Below are 18176 nucleotides of genomic sequence, written 5' to 3'. Positions count from 1 at the left end.
GTGCTGTGATGCTACTCTGTCTGACACGTCACATGAATCGGAGGAGGCATGTGCTAGTCCTCATCCTCCTGGTGTTGGGGCATCACTAGTGATAGGCGGAGACCTAATGATTGGGTTAGGTAATTGGCTGTGTAAATTGCGGAGATTAATGAAAATTAAGTTTAAAAAAAAGAAAAATAAATAAATAAATAAATAAATAACATGATGTTTCTGCCCATGAATCAAGGCCTTCATCAGACACACAAAAAACACCACACTCCAAAGACTCCAAAAACCCCAAAAACCCCTCTCAAAGCTCTTGCACATTAAGAGTGGGCGTGGCCCACTAATGGAGACGAGGGGTGGATCCAGTCCTGCTCTGCCACATCTGCATATATAAATAGAGGCAAACAAACAAAAAACATACCCAACTCGGGGATCCTACTAAAACCTTGTTCAAGTAGAACAACAATCACAACCAATCAGATCAGTGCATTCAGGACTAAGTAGCATATATATATATATATATATATATATATATATATATATATTTGTCTTCTGTTTCTATTATTGCGTTCTTATATTCTCTTCCAGAAACCCAGGTCCCGAATCAGCCGAGCTCCCTGCACGTCCGTCCGCTCCCCAACAGCATCATCATGAGCTGGACCCCCCCACTCAACCCCAACATCCTGGTGCGGGGCTATATCATCGGGTACGGTGTGGGCAGTCCTTACGCAGAGACAGTTCGAGTGGACAGTAAACAGCGCTACTACTCCATCGAAAACCTAGGTAATGACACCTTCAACAAAAATCTCATTTACCTTATAAGAGCCAGAATGATGGACATGGATTAGGCATGCCTATAGAGTAGCTGCTGACTGAGTTTAACCCAGTCACACCACATGGACATTATTCAACCACTTAGTTCCTAATTCTTTACACCATCACTTCCCCAACCTCACTTATTGTCAAGTACTCATAATTGGGTATTCACATATTCACTTCTCAGAACTATTTTGTAACATATGCATATTTATATTTATATTTCTATGGCACATCAGTCACATTTATAATCAATGTCTTTGCACCCTGCACTTTGCTCTGTTAATTATTTAATGACCATCAGCAACATCTACTGCACTGCTCCATTTACAGATAGACCTTTACCCTGTATAATAAGTTTTTAAAGCCTTATATATTTTCTATTCTTCTATCTATCTATCTAGCTGTAAACTAGCTTACACTTAATTTCAATTTAGAACTTTTTCACTTGATTTAAACGTAGATTTTTATGTTTTCTTGGATTTGATTAAATTGAAATGTTGTTTTTGCTTTCCAGGAAAAAAGAAAAAAAAAGAAAATCATGTTGCTAATCATGTAAACTGATGCTAATTTTACTACTGGAAAAGGAATTGTTGAACAGTTACAGCTAGTTTTTAGGCTGTCCATGTTGTAATCAAATCGTATTGCATTACCCCTATAAACAAGCCATACTGAAAACAACATCGACATAGGATACATACAAAATGGTACAGTTTAGATAATATTGCTATATATTAGAGTAAATTATGGAATTTTGAGACTCATTACAATCAATTACAGAACGTTTTTAGTTAAATTCTGAATTCTGTAAATACTGTCCTGTATTCATTTAATTTTAATTATTTTCTGAGCAAATTCCAATACTAAAGTCTACTGTTATAGATTTGTAACACTTTCATAGACAGACAGACAGACAGACAGACAGACAGACAGACAGACAGATAGATAGATAGATCTATTTGAGTTTTGAGTTTTTTTTATTTTGAGTTTAAAGATTTGAGTTAAAGTTAGTATTAACATGTGTGTGAGTATATGAGTGTGTCAGTGTGTGAGAGGTGAGTGTTAGTGTGTGGACGGCTGCTGGACTGGGTGAGGGAGTAATCTGTAAGGTCTGTGTGTGTGTGTGTGTGTGTGTGAGGGGATTGAGCGGCAGTGCCACGGCTGCTATTGTGTTCAGGACTAACCCAGAGCTCTGTTCTGGACCTGAAGCAGGGTATTGTGTGTGTATTGGACTGGAGAACTGAATTGGAGGAAAGTGAATGGCCTAATTTACACACACACACACACACACACACACACACACACACACACACACACACACACACACACACTCACACACACACACACACACACACACACACTCACACACACTACATACAGAGAGAGAGAGAATCCTAACAGGAGGCTAATGGGATATGTCTGCACTGACTTTATCTCTCCCTGGCAGACTGTGTGTATGTGTGTGTGTGTGTTTGAGAGAGAGAGAGAGAGAGAGAGAGAGAGAGGGAGACTGAGGAAATATGTCTCTGCTAACTAATAGCAGTGTTCAGTGTTCAGTCTGAATAAGTGACCAATCAGGACGGGCTTTAAGTTTACAGGCAGGTTTGATCCCAGTTTGTAAAAATCTTTATACTATTCTAATCAGTTTATAGCAAATTAAAGAATTTTAGAATCAAAGTTTTATACTTGTTATATATGAGTTTATGCTTGGGTGGCATTTTGCAACTGTAGCAAACTTTACAGGAATAAATATATATGTTTAAGGTTAATGTGAGGCAGAGGTGGAAAGTAATGAATCACATTTACTCAAATTACTGTAATTGAGTAGATTTTGTTTTTAAAATAGGTCATTTTACTTTTACTCAAGTACATTTTGACACAAGTAATTTACTTCACTACATTGGAAAACTCCCCGTTACTGAGTAAATAATTAAATGCTGGGGGGGGGGGGGGGGATAATTGTCTCAATTAAAAAAAAATTGAGTTTTGTTCTCCATGGCAGCGCAGCTGAACTTTTCCCAGCAGTGTTTTTTTATGGTTAGCGGGAGAGACGCTGTGTGAATCAGCTGTGCTCGGGGGAGCCAGTGTTCTGTCGAGTTATGCTACCCATCGATATGTGCTTCTTTACAGCACTGCATATGCACCGATCAACATTCTTTTTGGTATGATATCATGTTTTTAATGATAATTCCTTACGTTTTTATTGGAAACATTAAACAATCTGCTTAAATGTAAAAAAAAAAACATGTAAATAGCAGTTAAAGCATAGCAATGCCAAGTTAAAAAATAATAATGAACTGTAAAACTATAAAAATACAGTTTATAGTCACATATATGACCATAACCTTTTAACATTAAAGAAAAAAAATGATCATAGAAACCTATACCACTTGTTCTTGAAAATGTTTTATGGGGTTTGAGCAAATACTGCCTGAAAGGTCCAAATTATTATTCGGAATAATAGTTCATTAAAAAGATTTGATTTATGATTTGTACTTTTTTACATCAAATAATTAAAAGTAACTATGTAAATTTTACTCACAGTACATTTTAAATTGAGTACTTTTTTACTTTTTACTCGAGTAGATTTTTAGATGGGTACTTTTACTTTTACTTGAGTAGAATTTTAGAAAAGCAAAGGTACTTTTACCTAATTACAATTTTTCTGTAACTTTTTCCACCTCTGATATGAGGAAAGATGTGATGTAGTTTTTCTTTCTTTGGGATAACCCATAATCCTTATATTAGCATGAGAGATTTTGTGCAATGTTTCAATGGTTGACTATGGTGATCAGAGGTGCAATAGTGATAGGGTAAGATGCATTTACAGTATAGAGGTACAATCATAATGGATAACGTTTTTTTTATGGTATGTATATTTATGTTTATTATCATAGGTATAGGTATTTTTATTGCATTTCTTTTCAAATTTATTTTAAGTTTATTATTAATTGTACATGCAAGCTCTGACTCATACTCACATCCACATACTTTGTACAGCAAAAGTTAAAGTACTAGTACAGCACTCTTTTTAACTTTCACAGAATATGGCAAAAGTCATGGGACGGGACACTACAGACACTACAGTGAGAGGTGTCAGTGGCAATAAGGGGGTCGGTTCAGGTGTTAGATTGTAGTTTGTATTGGTTTAAGCAGGTTGATTATCCTCGGCTCGGTCTCGTGCGGGTTAGTTTCAGTCGCCGGGAATTCTCTTTATTTTGTGTTTATTGTGTCGGAATGGCGTCGGAATGCTGTCGGAGTGAAAGCGGTGGGAAAACAAGTGAGGTGTAAATTCAATTTGGAGCAGGCCGCCTCCATTAGCATGAGAAAAGAGACAACAACAAATTGCAGAGTTTTAATATTCCGACGCAGGCCTCACTCGGCACCGCCGTAATGAATGGGTAATGAATTTCACTCAGGCTTAGAGACACACACACACACACACACACGAGCACACACACACGTACACACACACACACACTCGCGCGCTGTCGTGTGAAGCCATGCTAATATTTTATTAATGCTGTTTTTAATATTACACTTATTTGTCGCTGCAGAACGAAAGCAAGCTAGAGGAGGAGTTCTGTGTGTAAGTGTGTGTGTGTGTGTGTAAGTGTGTGTGTGTGTGTGTGTGTGTGTGTGTGTGCGTGTAAGTGTGTGTGTTAAACACACCTTCCTCTGCAGGAGTGATCAAACACATGCAGAGTAAAGGATGTTCCAGCCCTGAGTTCTCTGATCCAATCAAATCAAGCCATACAGTACTCTCTCAATATCTCTCTCTCTTACTCTCTCTCTCTCTTACTCTCTCTCTCTCTCTCTCTCTCTTTGTCAGTTTCTGTCAGTCTCTCTCTTTCTCTCCATCATTCACTTTTATTCTCTTTCTTTATTTCTCTCATTCTCTGTCAAATACTTTCTCTTTCACTTGCTCTCGCGGTGTCTCTCGCATGCTCTCGCACAGATTATTTAATTCTATCGTATGCTCTTGTATCTTTCTTACATGCTCTCATGCTCTTTCACATTCTCTCACACATACTCTCGCACAGGTTCACACCTGCTCTTTCTTTCTTGCATGCTCACTCTCTTTCGCATGCTCTTGCAGTCTCTCTCGCTTGCCTTTTTGCATGATCTCGCACAGATTCTCTCATTCTATCGTATGCTCTCGTTCTTCTCCATGCTCCTGCATCTCTCTTACATGCTCTCATGCTCTTTCACATTCTGTCGTGGACACTCTCGCACCTGCTTATGCTTTCTGACATGCTCTCTCCCTTTATCACATGCTCTCTCGCATGCTCTTGCAGTCTCTCTCGCTTGCTTTCTTGCATGCTCTCACACAGATTCTCTCATTCTGTCGCATGCTCTCATGTTCTTCTACATGCTCCTGCATCTACCTTACATGCTCTCATGCTCTTTCACATTCTCTCACGCATACTCTCACACAGGATCACACCTGCTCTTTCTTTCATATTCTCTTGCAGTCTCTCTCGCTTGCTTTCTTGCATGCTCTCGCACAGATTGCCTCATTCTGTCGCATGCTCTCATGTTCTTTTCACATGCTCTTGCATCTACCGTACATGCTCCTATGCTCTTTCACATTCTCTCGCGCATACTCTCGCACAGGTTCACACCTGCTCTTTCTTTCTTTCTTTCATATGCTCTTGCATGCTCTCACCCTTTGACTTGCATGCTTTCTCACTTGCGTTCTTGCATGCTCTCGCACAGATTCTCTCATTCTATTGCATGCTCTCATGTTCTTTTACATGCTCTTGCATCTCTCTTACATACTCTCATGCTCTTTCACATTCTCTCATGCATACTCTCGCATAGGTTCCCACCTGCTCTTTCTGTCTTTCATAGGCTGTTTAATGCTCTCACTCTTTCACATCTCTCTCGCATGCTTTTTTGCATGCTCTCGCACAAATTCTATCATTCTATTGCATGCTCTCATGTTCTTTTACGTGCTTTCAGGCTCTTTCACCTTCTCTCGATCATACTCTCACGCAGGTTCCTACATGCTCTTACTTTCTTTCATATGCTCTTGCATGCTCTCACCCTTTCACATGCACTTGAGCTCATTCACATGCTCCAGGGGTCACCAACATGGTGCCCGCGGGCACCAGGTAGCCCGCAAGGACCTTATGAGTAGCCCGCAGGCCTGGTCTAAAAATAGCATTTTTGTTGCTATTCTTTTTTTTTTAAATCACAGTTGCATTGATGTAATTTTAGATTATATTACATTAATATTAGCTTAGAGATAGCCTATAGTTTATATATTATTATACAATATAATGTAATATAATATGTAATATTATATTAAAATATAATATAAAATGTAAACACTTGCAGAGATTTATAATAATAGTGTTGCCTATTGATATCTGTGTCTTCACATAGATGAATGTCATTAATTATTAATAATAACATATAATTAAAGGTAAATTGAGAAAATTTGTAATTTCACGAGTGTGTATCAAACTGGTAGCCCTTCGCATTAATTGGTACCCAAGAAGTAGCTCTCAGGTTCAAAAAGGTTGGTGACCCCTGACATGCTCTCTCTCACATTGCCCATCTCTCTTGTCCAATAGCATGCTCTCACTCTCTATCACATGCGCTCATGTGCTCTCGCATTCTATCGCATGCTCTCATACTCTTTCACATTCTCTCATGCATACTCTCGCACAGATTCCCACATGCTCCTGCCTGCTTTCTTTCTAAGGCTCTTTCATGCTCTCACACTTTTTCACATGCTCTTGCGCTCATTTACATGCTCTCGCTAACAAGCTCCTTGTGCACGTTCACATGCTCTCTCCTCTCTTGTGCATGTTTGTTGCCCATTGGCATGCTCTCACTGTCTATCACATGCTCATGTACTCTCGCATTCTTTTGCTCTCTTGCTTTATTGCATGCCCTCGCGCAGATTCTCTGATTCTATCGCATTCTCTCATGTTCTTTCACGTTTTGCTGCATCTCTCTTACATGCTCTTGCGCTCATTCACATGCTCTCTCTCACATGCTCTTGCTTTCTTTCCTAGGCTCTTTCGTGCTCTCACTCTTTCACATGCTCTCTCTCTAACAAGCTCTTTGTGTGCTCTTTCACACGCTCTCCCCTCTTGTGCATGTTGTTGCCCATTAGCATGCTCTCATTCTTTATCACACGCTCATGTGCTCTCGCGTTCTCTTGCTCTCTCGCTTGCTCTCACAGGCTGTTGCATTCATGCTCTTTTTTCATGTTTTTTCACATGCTCTTGTGCTCTTGCATGCCATCACTCTCTTCTTTACCTTCCTCTCCTTTTGAGAGCACTCATGCTCTCTAAAGCTCCATCACCCTGTGATCTCTCACTCTTTCTGTCTCTCTGTTTTTCTCTCTCTCTTGCTGTTTCTCTCTCCATCAGTCTCTCATTCTTTCTCTCTATCTCTCCGTCCCTCTGAGCTGAGATGATGTGACCCCTTCAACTCTTCAAGGAAACAGAAGGCCACATTTCTTATCAATATTTCACACGGACTCTTCGGGTTTCCTGGCAACCGTGCGTCAGTATCAACAGAGTTCTTTAATTCAATTCAATTCAATTCAATTCAATTTTATTTATATAGTGCTTTTTACAACAAAGGTTGTCGCAAAGCCGCTTTACAGGAAAAACAGGTCCACGCCTCTTATGAGCAGCACCACAGAGATGCCAATTTTATGGTGACACAGTGGCAAGGAAAAACTCCCTTTAAGAGGAAGAAACCTTGGAAGGAACCAAGACTCAGTCAGAGGAACCCATCCTACTCGGGTTGACCCGCTCAGTACAAACAAACAACAAACAACAAACAAATAACAGAACAAAACAGTACAGAGAATTAATGTGAACTATGGCTAATATAACAGGTACTAATTTATGAATATAAGAATGTGATGGGCACAAACTATAGAGCTATGGCTAATACAGAAACAGATACTGAGTGTGTTAATGGTAATCAGTGCAGGGTTGCAGAGCCGGAGAACAACACAGCGGGCAGTGGAGAGCCAGGCTGGGAACATCAGGAACACGGCATCTCCATACATGTAAAAGAGATAGATAGAGAAAACAGAAAGGAAAGGAAGAGAAACAAAAAGCAGAAGTTAGAAGGGTTGTGAAATAATTCTGATGAGTAGAAGGACAGGGCTGATTCCTGAAAGCTGGAACCACAGACGGACACATCCAGGAAGACCGACCGGCCAGGCGTCTCAGCACATGTGAGAAAGATAGAGAGAGAGAACAGAGAGGGGAGGGAAGAGAAAGGGGTTTGAATGGTTTTATAAAACTCTGCTGGAGTGGGATGGGCACTGGTAGCAGCAGCTCAGGACATGGGGAGAGAAAGAGAAAGCAGATGATTAGGACAGGGTTTATATTTGCTGGATAAGCTGTAAGAGGAAGAAAATTGTAATGAGACATTACTCAAAAGCTTGAGCAAATAGAAATGTTCTGAGTCTAGATTTAAAGATTGAGAGTGTGTCTGAGTCCCGTATATTAATAGGGAGGCTCTTCCAAAGTTGGGGAGCTTTATAAAAGAACGCTCTTCCTCCTGCATAGTTTTTTCTAATACGCGGGACTAATAACAGGCCAGCGTCTTGGGAGCGGAGTTCCTGTAGATAATGCGGGGCCAGACCATTGAGGGATTTATACGTCAGGAGAAGTATTTTATAATCTATACGAAATCTAACAGGTAGCCAGTGTAGGGATGAAAGAATAGGTGTAATGTGATCGAACTTTCTAGCTCTGGTAAGCACTCTTGCGGCTGCATTCTGAACTAGCTGGAGTTTATGGAGTAATTTATGTGGACTTCCAGCCAACAACGCGTTGCAGTAGTCCAGCCTGGAGGTTATGAATGCATGTACCAGCTTCTCAGCATCTTCGAGAGAGAGTATACTGCGGATTTTAGCTATATTTCTTAAATGGAAGAATGCAGTTTTGACTATGCTACATATGTGAGCATCAAACGAAAGAATTGGGTCAAAGATGACCCCAAGGTTTCTCACAGTTTTACCAGGTATAATTAAGTGACCGTCTATGTCTACAGTATTAACATTTATGTTTTTATCAATATTAGGACCTAATAGAAGGACCTCAGTCTTATCAGAATTAAGTAAGAGAAAGTTGTGTGTCATCCAATTTTTAATGTCTTTAATACAGTCTGTTATTTGATTTGTGCAGAGCTCCTCGTTGGGTTTAGCAGATATGTAAAGTTGCGTGTCATCAGCATGGCAGTGAAAGTTAATACCATGCCTACGGATAATTTTAGCCAGTGGTAGCATATAAAGAGTAAAGAGTAATGGACCCAGTATTGATCCTTGAGGGACACCATATTTTACTCTAGACTGATAAGAGCATTCGTTATTTAAGTAAACACACTGGAATCGATCTCTCAGATAAGATCTGAACCAGGTGAGGGCTGATCCTTTAATTCCTATAAGATTTTCTAACCTATCAAGTAGAATAGCGTGATCTATGGTGTCAAAGGCAGCACTTAGATCTAGCAGTACAAGGATGGCATTACTGCCCCTATCAAGAGCTGAAAGTAAATCATTAGTTACTCTAAGGAGAGCTGTTTCAGTACTATGGTTTTGTCTAAATCCAGATTGAAAAACCTCATGCATACTATTACTTTGTAGATACAAGCGCAGCTGGTTAAACACAATTTTTTCTAGGATTTTGGCTATAAAGGAAAGATTAGAAATTGGTCTATAATTAGCAAGCTCGCGGGGGGTCCAGATTTGGCTTTTTGATAATGGGCTTAATGACCGCCAATTTAAGAGAATTGGGTACGTACCCATGCTAAGGGATGAATTTACTATTTCTAGTAATGATTTTCCCACCTTTGGCAGTGCCTGTTTCAATAATTGTGTGGGTACTGGATCTAATATACATGATGTTGATTTTGATGAGTTAATTACACTAAGTAAATCTTTTTCTGTAACCGGGCTGAAACACTCTAGGTGTACCTCAGAGCTGGAGCAGCATTCATCGATATCTATAAGTAAATTTTGGGGGTGATACTGAATTTTTTGTCTAATGCTATTAATTTTATCATCAAAGAACTTCATGAAATCATTACTATTAATGTCGGCAGGGATAACGGAGCTAGTTTGTTTTTGACTGCCGGTGAGTTTAGCCACAGCAGTGAAAAGGAATCTAGGATTGTCTCTATTTTTCTCAATAAGCGATGAAATATACTGGGATTTTGTTTTAATTAGGGCTTTTTTGTAGTCTGTGAGACTATGCTGCCATGCTAGCCGGAAAAAATCTAGTTTTGTGTGTCGCCATTTACGCTCAAAGTTACGAGCGGTTTGTTTTAATGTACGTGTGTGGTCATTATACCACGGTGCTAGCTTTTTATCCCTGATTTGTTTTATTTTTGTCGGCGCTACGCGGTCAAGGTATAATATTATATAGTATTTTTATTTTAGTAAAAATAGGTTTTATTTTAATAGATAAATATGTACAGGTTCCATATGGCATCCTGTAGCACATTTGCTCAACAGATGTTGCTGCAGCTGGGTCTGTAGATCCTGCTCTATACTCCTAGGTTGCTGCTGAAGAATATATATATATATTTCTTTATCTGTCTGTCTGTCTGTCTGTCTGTCTTATCACACCTATAATCATTTACGTACAGTTTATGCCTGAGACATACAGTAACTACATGTTGAGTTTCAGCAATTAAAGCAGTCTCTTTTACTTTTTATGTCAAGGAGTGTAATACAGGGGTTGGACAATGAAACTGAAACACCTGTCATTTTTGTGTGGGAGGTTTCATGGCTAAATTGGAGCAGCCTGGTGGCCAATCTTCATTAATTGCACATAATTGCACCAGTAAGAGTGTGAAGGATCAATCAGCAGGATAAGAGCACAGTTCTGCTCAAAATATTGCAATGCACACAACATTATGGGTGACATATCAGAGTTCAAAAGAGGACAAATTGTTGGTGCACGTCTTGCTGGAGCATCTGGGACCAAGACAGCAAGTCTTTGTGATGTATCAAGAGCCACGGTATCCAGGGTAATGTCAGCATACCACCAAGAAGGACCAACCACATCCAACAGGATTAACTGTGGACGCTGTAAGAGGAAGCTGTCTGAAAGGGATGTTCGTGTGCTAACCCGGATTGTATCCAAAAAGCATAAAACCACGGCTGCGAAAATCACAACAGAATTTAATGTGCACCTCAAACTCATCTGTTTCCACCAGAACTGTCCGTCACCACAATAAATTATTGTGGTCTAAAACCAGGTGTTTCAGTTTCATTGTCCAACCCCTGTATATCTTAAGGATGCTGTTTGTGTTTTACAATAGAACTCTAATTATGTGTAGTTGCACAAGGCTATTAGTCTATTGAGCCCTTTAGCATGTTCATTTCCAGCCCAGTTGGTCTGATATTGTGGAAAATGCTGATTCCCAGTTTCTGCACGCTGCTGTTCAGCAGTGTATCGGCGGAGTGATGCACGGACGACGTGTTCTGCAACTTCCACAGACTAATCAGCGTGACTCGTCTGCAGAAAATGAACTCCTCTGTTTACTGTCTCAGACAGCCCCCCGCTCTGAATACACAATCTTACTCTCTCTCTCTCTCTCTTTCTTTCTCTCTCTCCCTCCCTCTATCTCTCTCTCTCTATCTCTCTCTCTCTCTTCCCTCTGGCTTCAGAATGGAATGAATTTACTGGGCCTTTCTTCTAAATTAGTGCTGATTTGGAGAACAATGCGAGCGGGTCGAGGAGGAATTAGTGCTTAGTCAGAACCAGAACAACTCTGACAACTGCAAACTTTCCCTCTCTAACACTTTAACACTCCTCTACTCCTCCACTCCTCCACTCCTCTACTCCTCCACTCCTCTACTCCTCTACTCCTCTACTCCTCTACTCCTCTACTCCTCCACTCCTCTACTCCTCCACTCCTCCACTCCTCCACTCCTCTACTCCTCCACTCCTCTACTCCTCTACTCCTCCACTCCTCTACTCCTCTACTCCTCCACTCCTCTACTCCTCCACTCCTCTACTCCTCTACTCCTCCACTCCTCTACTCCTCTACTCCTCCACTCCTCCACTCCTCTACTCCTCTACTCCTCTACTCCATTCTTCTACTCCACCACTCCTCTACTCCTCTACTTCTCTACTCCATTCTTCTACTCCTCCACTCCTCTACTCCTCCACTCCTCTACTCCTCTACTCCTCCACTCCTCTACTCCTCTACTCCATTCTTCTACTCCACCACTCCTCCACTCCTCTACTCCTCTACTCCATTCTTCTACTCCACCACTCCTCTACTCCTCTACTTCTCTACTCCATTCTTCTACTCCTCCACTCCTCTACTCCTCTACTCCTCCACTCCTCTACTCCTCTACTCCTCCACTCCTCTACTCCATTCTTCTACTCCACCACTCCTCCACTCCTCTACTCCTCTACTCCATTCTTCTACTCCACCACTCCTCCATTCCTCTACTCCTCCACTCCAACATTCTTCTACTCCTCCACTCCTCTACTCCTCTACTCCATTCTTCTACTCCTCTACTCCTCCACTCCATTCTTCTACTCCTCCACTCCTCCACTCCATTCTTCTACTCCTCCACTCCTCCACTCTTCTACTCCTCCACTCCTCCATTCCACCACTCCATTCTTCTACTCCTCCACTCCTCCACTCCTCTACTCCTCCACTCCTCCATTCCACCACTCCATTCTTCTAATCCTCCACTCCACCACTTCTCTACTCCTCCACTCCAACATTCTTCTACTCCTCCACTCCTCCACTCCAACATTCTTCTACTCCTCCACTCCTTTACTCCTCCACTCCAGCATTCTTCTACTCCTCCACTCCTTTACTCCTCCACTCCAGCATTCTTCTACTCCTCTACTCCTCTACTCCATTCTTCTATTCCTCTACTCCTCCACTCCATTCTTCTATTCCTCTACTCCTGCACTCCATTCTTCTACTCCTCTACTCCATTCTTCTACTTCTCTACTCCACCACTCCTCTACTCCAACACTCCTCCACTCCATTCTTCTACTCCTCTACTCCAACACTCCTCCACTCCAACACTCCTCCACTCCATTCTTCTACTCCTCTACTCCTCCATTCCAACACTCCTCCACTTTGCCTGAGGCACTGCATCGTTCGTCCAGCCTGCTGGAGCTCCACACTGTTCAGAACACTGACTTTAATATACAGAAATCATACACACTCTATCAGCCTCTCTAACTGTCTATCTGTCTGTCTGTCTCTCTACCAGGCTTCCTGTATGTCTTTCTTTCTCTCTATCATCATCTCTGTTTGTCTTTCTGTCTGTCTGTCTATCTGTCTGTCTGTCAGTCTGGCTATTTGTCTGTCTGTCTCTTTATCAGGCTTTCTGTCTGTCTGTCAGTTTGTCAGTCTGGCTATTCATCTGTCTGTCTCTCTATTAGGCTTTCTGTCTGTCTATTATCCTCTCTGTCTGTCTCTCTGTCTATCTGTCTGTCTCTCTATCAGCCTCTCTGTATTTCTGTTGGTCTGTCTGCCTGCCTGCCTGCCTCTCTGTCTGTCTGTCTGTTTGTCCGTCTGCAAACATGTCTATCTTTCTCTCAGTCTCACTGCATCTGTCACTTTCTCTCGCCATCTCCCTCCATCTGTCTGTCTGTTGAAGTCAATCACTCTCTCTGTCTTTCAGTATGTCTGCCAGTATCACTGTTGATGTGTCTATCTGTCGGTCTGTCTGTCTATCAATCACTGTTGATGTGTCTATCTATCAGTCTCTTTCACTATCTGTTTTTCACATTCTCTTTTTGTCACTATCACTGTCTGTCTGTCTATCACCCACTCTGTCTACCTGTCGCTCATTATCTGTCTGTCTGCTTTTTTGTGTATCAATCAAGCTGTCTTTATGTCTGTTTGTCATTTTGCTACCTGTCTGTGTTTATTACTGTCTCTCTTTGTATCACTCTCTCTATCTGTCTATCTGTCTGTCTGTCTATTCTCTTTATTACTTTCTATCTATCACTTTACCTGTCTATCTATCTATCTATCTATCTATCTATCTATCTGTAATATCAGTGATCTCATGCTGTGTGTATTAAATGTGTATTTATACTTTATATAAAATCATTTATTCATCCGTTTCCTCCAGCTGTGAGAACACCCCACCCACACTCAAACAGAGAGCCCTGCCAAACACATCGCATTGCTCTGAGGATCTGGCAACCCTACTGACTAATTGCACTGTCCTTCCCCTGCCTTTCCTCATCTTCCTCGGTTCTTTGTTTCTTCCTCTGCGTCTGAACTGGTTCTCTGGTTCTGTGCTGGATGATTAATTCTGCAGGATTTACCACAAACTTCTCCTCTCCACAAAAGACTGGAGACAGCCCTGTTTTTCACGCCTATTGTGTGCTCAGCTTCACTGATTACAACTGTGTTCCTCTCTCTCTCTCTCTCTCTCTCTCTCTCTCTCTCTCTCTCTCTCTCTACAGAGCCCAGCTCTCACTATGTGATCTCCCTCAAGGCCTTCAATAACGCAGGAGAGGGCGTGCCCCTGTATGAAAGCGCTGTGACCAGATCAATGTCAGGTATGCCTCACACACACACACACACACACACACACACACACACTCACACACACACACACATTGTTGAGGAATTGTCGATTGTTTGGGCTTCTCAGGGGAAAATTGTTACTGTTGCTCCTTTAATTTTAACTGTCTTTCTGCACTATATGTCCATGGATTCACTGTGCAGCAGTGGAACTGTGTTCTCTGGAATGATGGAGGTCCACTGTTTTTGGGATGAGTTGGGGATTTGGGGAGTTAGGGATGAGGGACCTGACTAATACTCTTGTTAATGAATACAATCAAATGCTCACAGCAATGCTCCAAAATCTAGTAGAGAAAGTTACTCCAACAAAAGCAGAACAAACTCTTTTTAATTGTTTTGAATTTTAAGAAACTGTGAATGAACAGTGTCCAAATACTTTTGTCCATATAGTCAGTCTATCTATCTATCTATCTATCTATCTATCTATCTATCTATCTATCTATCTATCTATCTATCTATCTATCTATCTATCTATCTATCTATCTATCTATCTATCTATCTGTCTGTTCAGATGGCTGACTGGAAGTCCATCTACCTGTCCATCTATCTGTCCATCCAACTGACAGTCTATTGGTCCATCCATTCATCTGACAGTCTATTTGTCTGTCCAATAACTAGTCTATTCATCTATCCAACCCTCAGTCCATTTGTTCTTCCAACCATTAGTCTATTCGCCTATCCAACCTCCAGTCCGTTTGTCCCTCAAACCATTAGTCTATTTTCTCATCCAACCACTAGTTTATTCATCCATCTAACCACTAGTATTTTCATCCTTCTAAGCACCAGTCTATTAGTCCATCTAACCACTAGTCCATGGGCTCCTCCAACCGACAGTCCATCTGTCCATCCAACCTCCAGTCTATTCACCCATCCATCCTCTAGTCCATTTGTCTATCCAACCACCATTCGATTAGTCCATCTAACCACCAGTATTTTCATCCATCCAACCATCAGTCCATTTGTCTATTCAACCACCAGTCTATTAATCCATCTTCTAAGCACTAGTCCATTCGCTCCTCCAACCGTCAGTCTGTTCACTCCTCCAACCGACAGTCCATCTGTCCATCCAACCTCCAGTCTATTCGCCCATCCATCCCCTCGTCCATTTGTCCCTCCAACCATCAGTCTATTCGCTCATCCAACCGCCAGTCCAGTCACCCCTCTAACTGTCAGTCCATTCACCCTATCCAGCCACCAATGTATTCGTCCATCCAACCACCAGTCTATTTGTCTATCCTAACCTCAACCTGTCCATCCATCCATCTGTCTGTCAATCTGACTGTCTGGCCATTCATTCAATTGTTTAGCCATCCATCCATTCATCCATCCAACCATCTGTCCATCTGTCTGTCAAATATCGATTCTCAAAGTGAGTTGATTTTTTAAATATTTATTAATTTATACAGAATAACCTCATCCTAAAGGTGCTGGATGGAGCTCCATCACTCCAGAGAACACAGTTCCACTGTTCCACAGCTCAAATCTGGGAGCTTTATGCAGCTTTTACCATAGGCATCAACTGATGAATGGCTTCTACAGGGTAAATCTGAGTTTAAATAATGTGAATTGGCGTCTGGGCGTGTAGAGTACACACACAGAGCTGTAGATGCATTTCTGTTGATACAGTCCCTGCTGTGTTCTTGTTTACCTCCGGAGCTGAGAGAGTGTGTGTGTGTGTGTGTGTGTGTACTGAGAGATAGAGGTGATGAGCTTTGAGCTGAAGGTGAGGAAACAGCTCAGACGCTGCTGAAGACCCTTAAGAGTTTCTACTGGGGTTTAGAGCTTTTCTTCTTTACTCGTCTTCTCTCTCTCTTTCTCTCTCCCTTTCTCTCTCTTTCTTTGTATGTATGTCTGTCTGTCTGTCTGTCTGTCTGTACAGTCACTCTCAGAATAAAATCAAAGCCTCTAGCCTGCAGCGGTGTTTGTGTTTTGCTGGAATTCAGTACTCTGTTCTGCTGTGAGATTGACCATGATTCTTGCTCTCAGTATCTCTGAGACACGGATCAGCTAGCAGGACTGTTTTTTGTCTTATATTTGTGTCTTTTGTTCTATTTTACTGCACACTACCATACACTAATGCACACACAACTATAGCAATGTGGAAACATCAGAGAACACGCCTCGTTCATTTAGTTTCCAGTCTAAATGTCCTTCAGGCATAAGTGCTTAATTTTTTCCAAGGTTCTGCATGTGTTAATACCTGGTAAACCACTCAAAAACTGCTCTTAAACCTTCCATCCCATCCATTCATAAATATGACTCAATGCTTTGGATCAGAAAGGATGTGGATCTGTGGATCAAGAATTAAAAATATAATAAATATAAAACAGACTAATCAGACTAAAGCTCATACTGAAGCAGGACTGAGGCAAATTTGGAAGTCCCTGTAGTTTTAAGCACCCTACCTCAACCATGTTTAACAGGGAAGGTGGTATGCTTTTCTGCACCTTGGGTAGGCAGTTTTTAGACACCCCCACCACCATGCTTAACAGATGAGGGGTACAAATCTCAAAGACTGAGCTGTAATAATAGCAAAGTGCAGGCAAAGTGTAGTAATTTTTGATTTATTTATAAAGCATTCAGCGTGATTTAACATTAAATACTTTAAGGGTTTGTGCTTTTTTTTTAGTCTGTCAAAAAAATTAATAACTTTAATTTAAATGTCGTTTTGACTGGAAGTGACAGTCTCTGGCTTTTTTCTCATCTTTAGATTTACCCACATTAAAGGCATTGTATAGCATTTTATTAAATACTATATATATATATATATATATATATATATATATATATATATATATATATATATATATATATATGAAATCTCATTCTATTGATGGTTAATTCAGTTTTTTTTTCTTTTCATTCTCTAACTGGTAGGACAATAAATGATCTACAGAAGATATGAATGCAGCTCTTTAACATTTTAAAGCACCAGGATATTCCAAGGCTTTTTTCCCCCACTCAGCTCAGTAAATCCTCTGTAATTACTCGTTTTATTATACAAAATTGAAAACATCGTTTTTTTTGAAGGCATTTACCTTGTGATGTTCTCAGATCCTGCATTTTCCTGTAAGTGAATGAAGAGAATATGATGGTCAATTGCCATGGACAGTAGTCTTAATAGTACAATTATCGTTATTTTTTTTACAGTAATTGGAAAGGTGCTTAAAGCAAGTACCCATTTCCTTCTATTATAACTATGTGTTGCATATATGTTCCATTTTTACTGACAGATATATTGTGTTATATGGATTTTACTGTATACTACCTCAAAATAAATCCTGTAAAAGGGCTGCGGAAGTATTACCCCAGTGAAAAAAACAGTAGATTAAAGTATATTACGTTATTAGCGTATTCTTGTAGACACATTATTATTAATCAGTATATTTAAAGAGAGATAAAATAGAACAACTTTTTTGTACTTATTATACTTTAATTACAGTATAAAAAAGTACAAAATTCTTACTGTGTAGTTAAGTGTACTTAACTGTACTAAAATAAAACTATTTTAAATATACTTAAGTAACATCTAAACATTTAAACTACTTCATGTTTGTAACCCCATATTTTAAATATGTTTACAGTAAAATTATAATACATTTAATAAATGAGTATTACAACTGTATCACTATTTATTATGCACCAGATATATTAGAAATGTATTTAGAATTGATGTTAAATATATGTGATCTATTTTTTACATTAGAGTATACATATGCTTCATGTTCCTTTCTTTTGTAAGAAGCACTCTTCTAGTATACTTTGTTGGGTGTAAAAATATATTTTGATAAACTCTACTACATTAA

At 40.3% G+C, this 18176-nt stretch overlaps 1 protein-coding gene across 2 annotated transcripts in view; it reads left to right on the top strand.

Annotated features, from left to right (window-relative positions):
* The window catches only part of dcc (DCC netrin 1 receptor), a 442661-nt gene that overhangs the window by 348502 nt on the left and 75983 nt on the right, over nucleotides 1-18176 (top strand). For both annotated transcript variants that reach the window (XM_022668821.2, XM_022668820.2), the window contains exons 15-16: nucleotides 574-768; nucleotides 14250-14345. In XM_022668821.2, coding sequence (XP_022524542.1) covers nucleotides 574-768; nucleotides 14250-14345 — 291 coding nt within the window. The remainder of the gene's footprint in view (nucleotides 1-573; nucleotides 769-14249; nucleotides 14346-18176) is intronic.

The sequence above is a fragment of the Astyanax mexicanus genome, chromosome 1 (assembly GCF_023375975.1).
Source record: "Astyanax mexicanus isolate ESR-SI-001 chromosome 1, AstMex3_surface, whole genome shotgun sequence".
Taxonomy (NCBI): domain Eukaryota; kingdom Metazoa; phylum Chordata; class Actinopteri; order Characiformes; family Acestrorhamphidae; genus Astyanax; species Astyanax mexicanus.
This window is presented reverse-complemented; position numbering and strand designations above follow the sequence as displayed.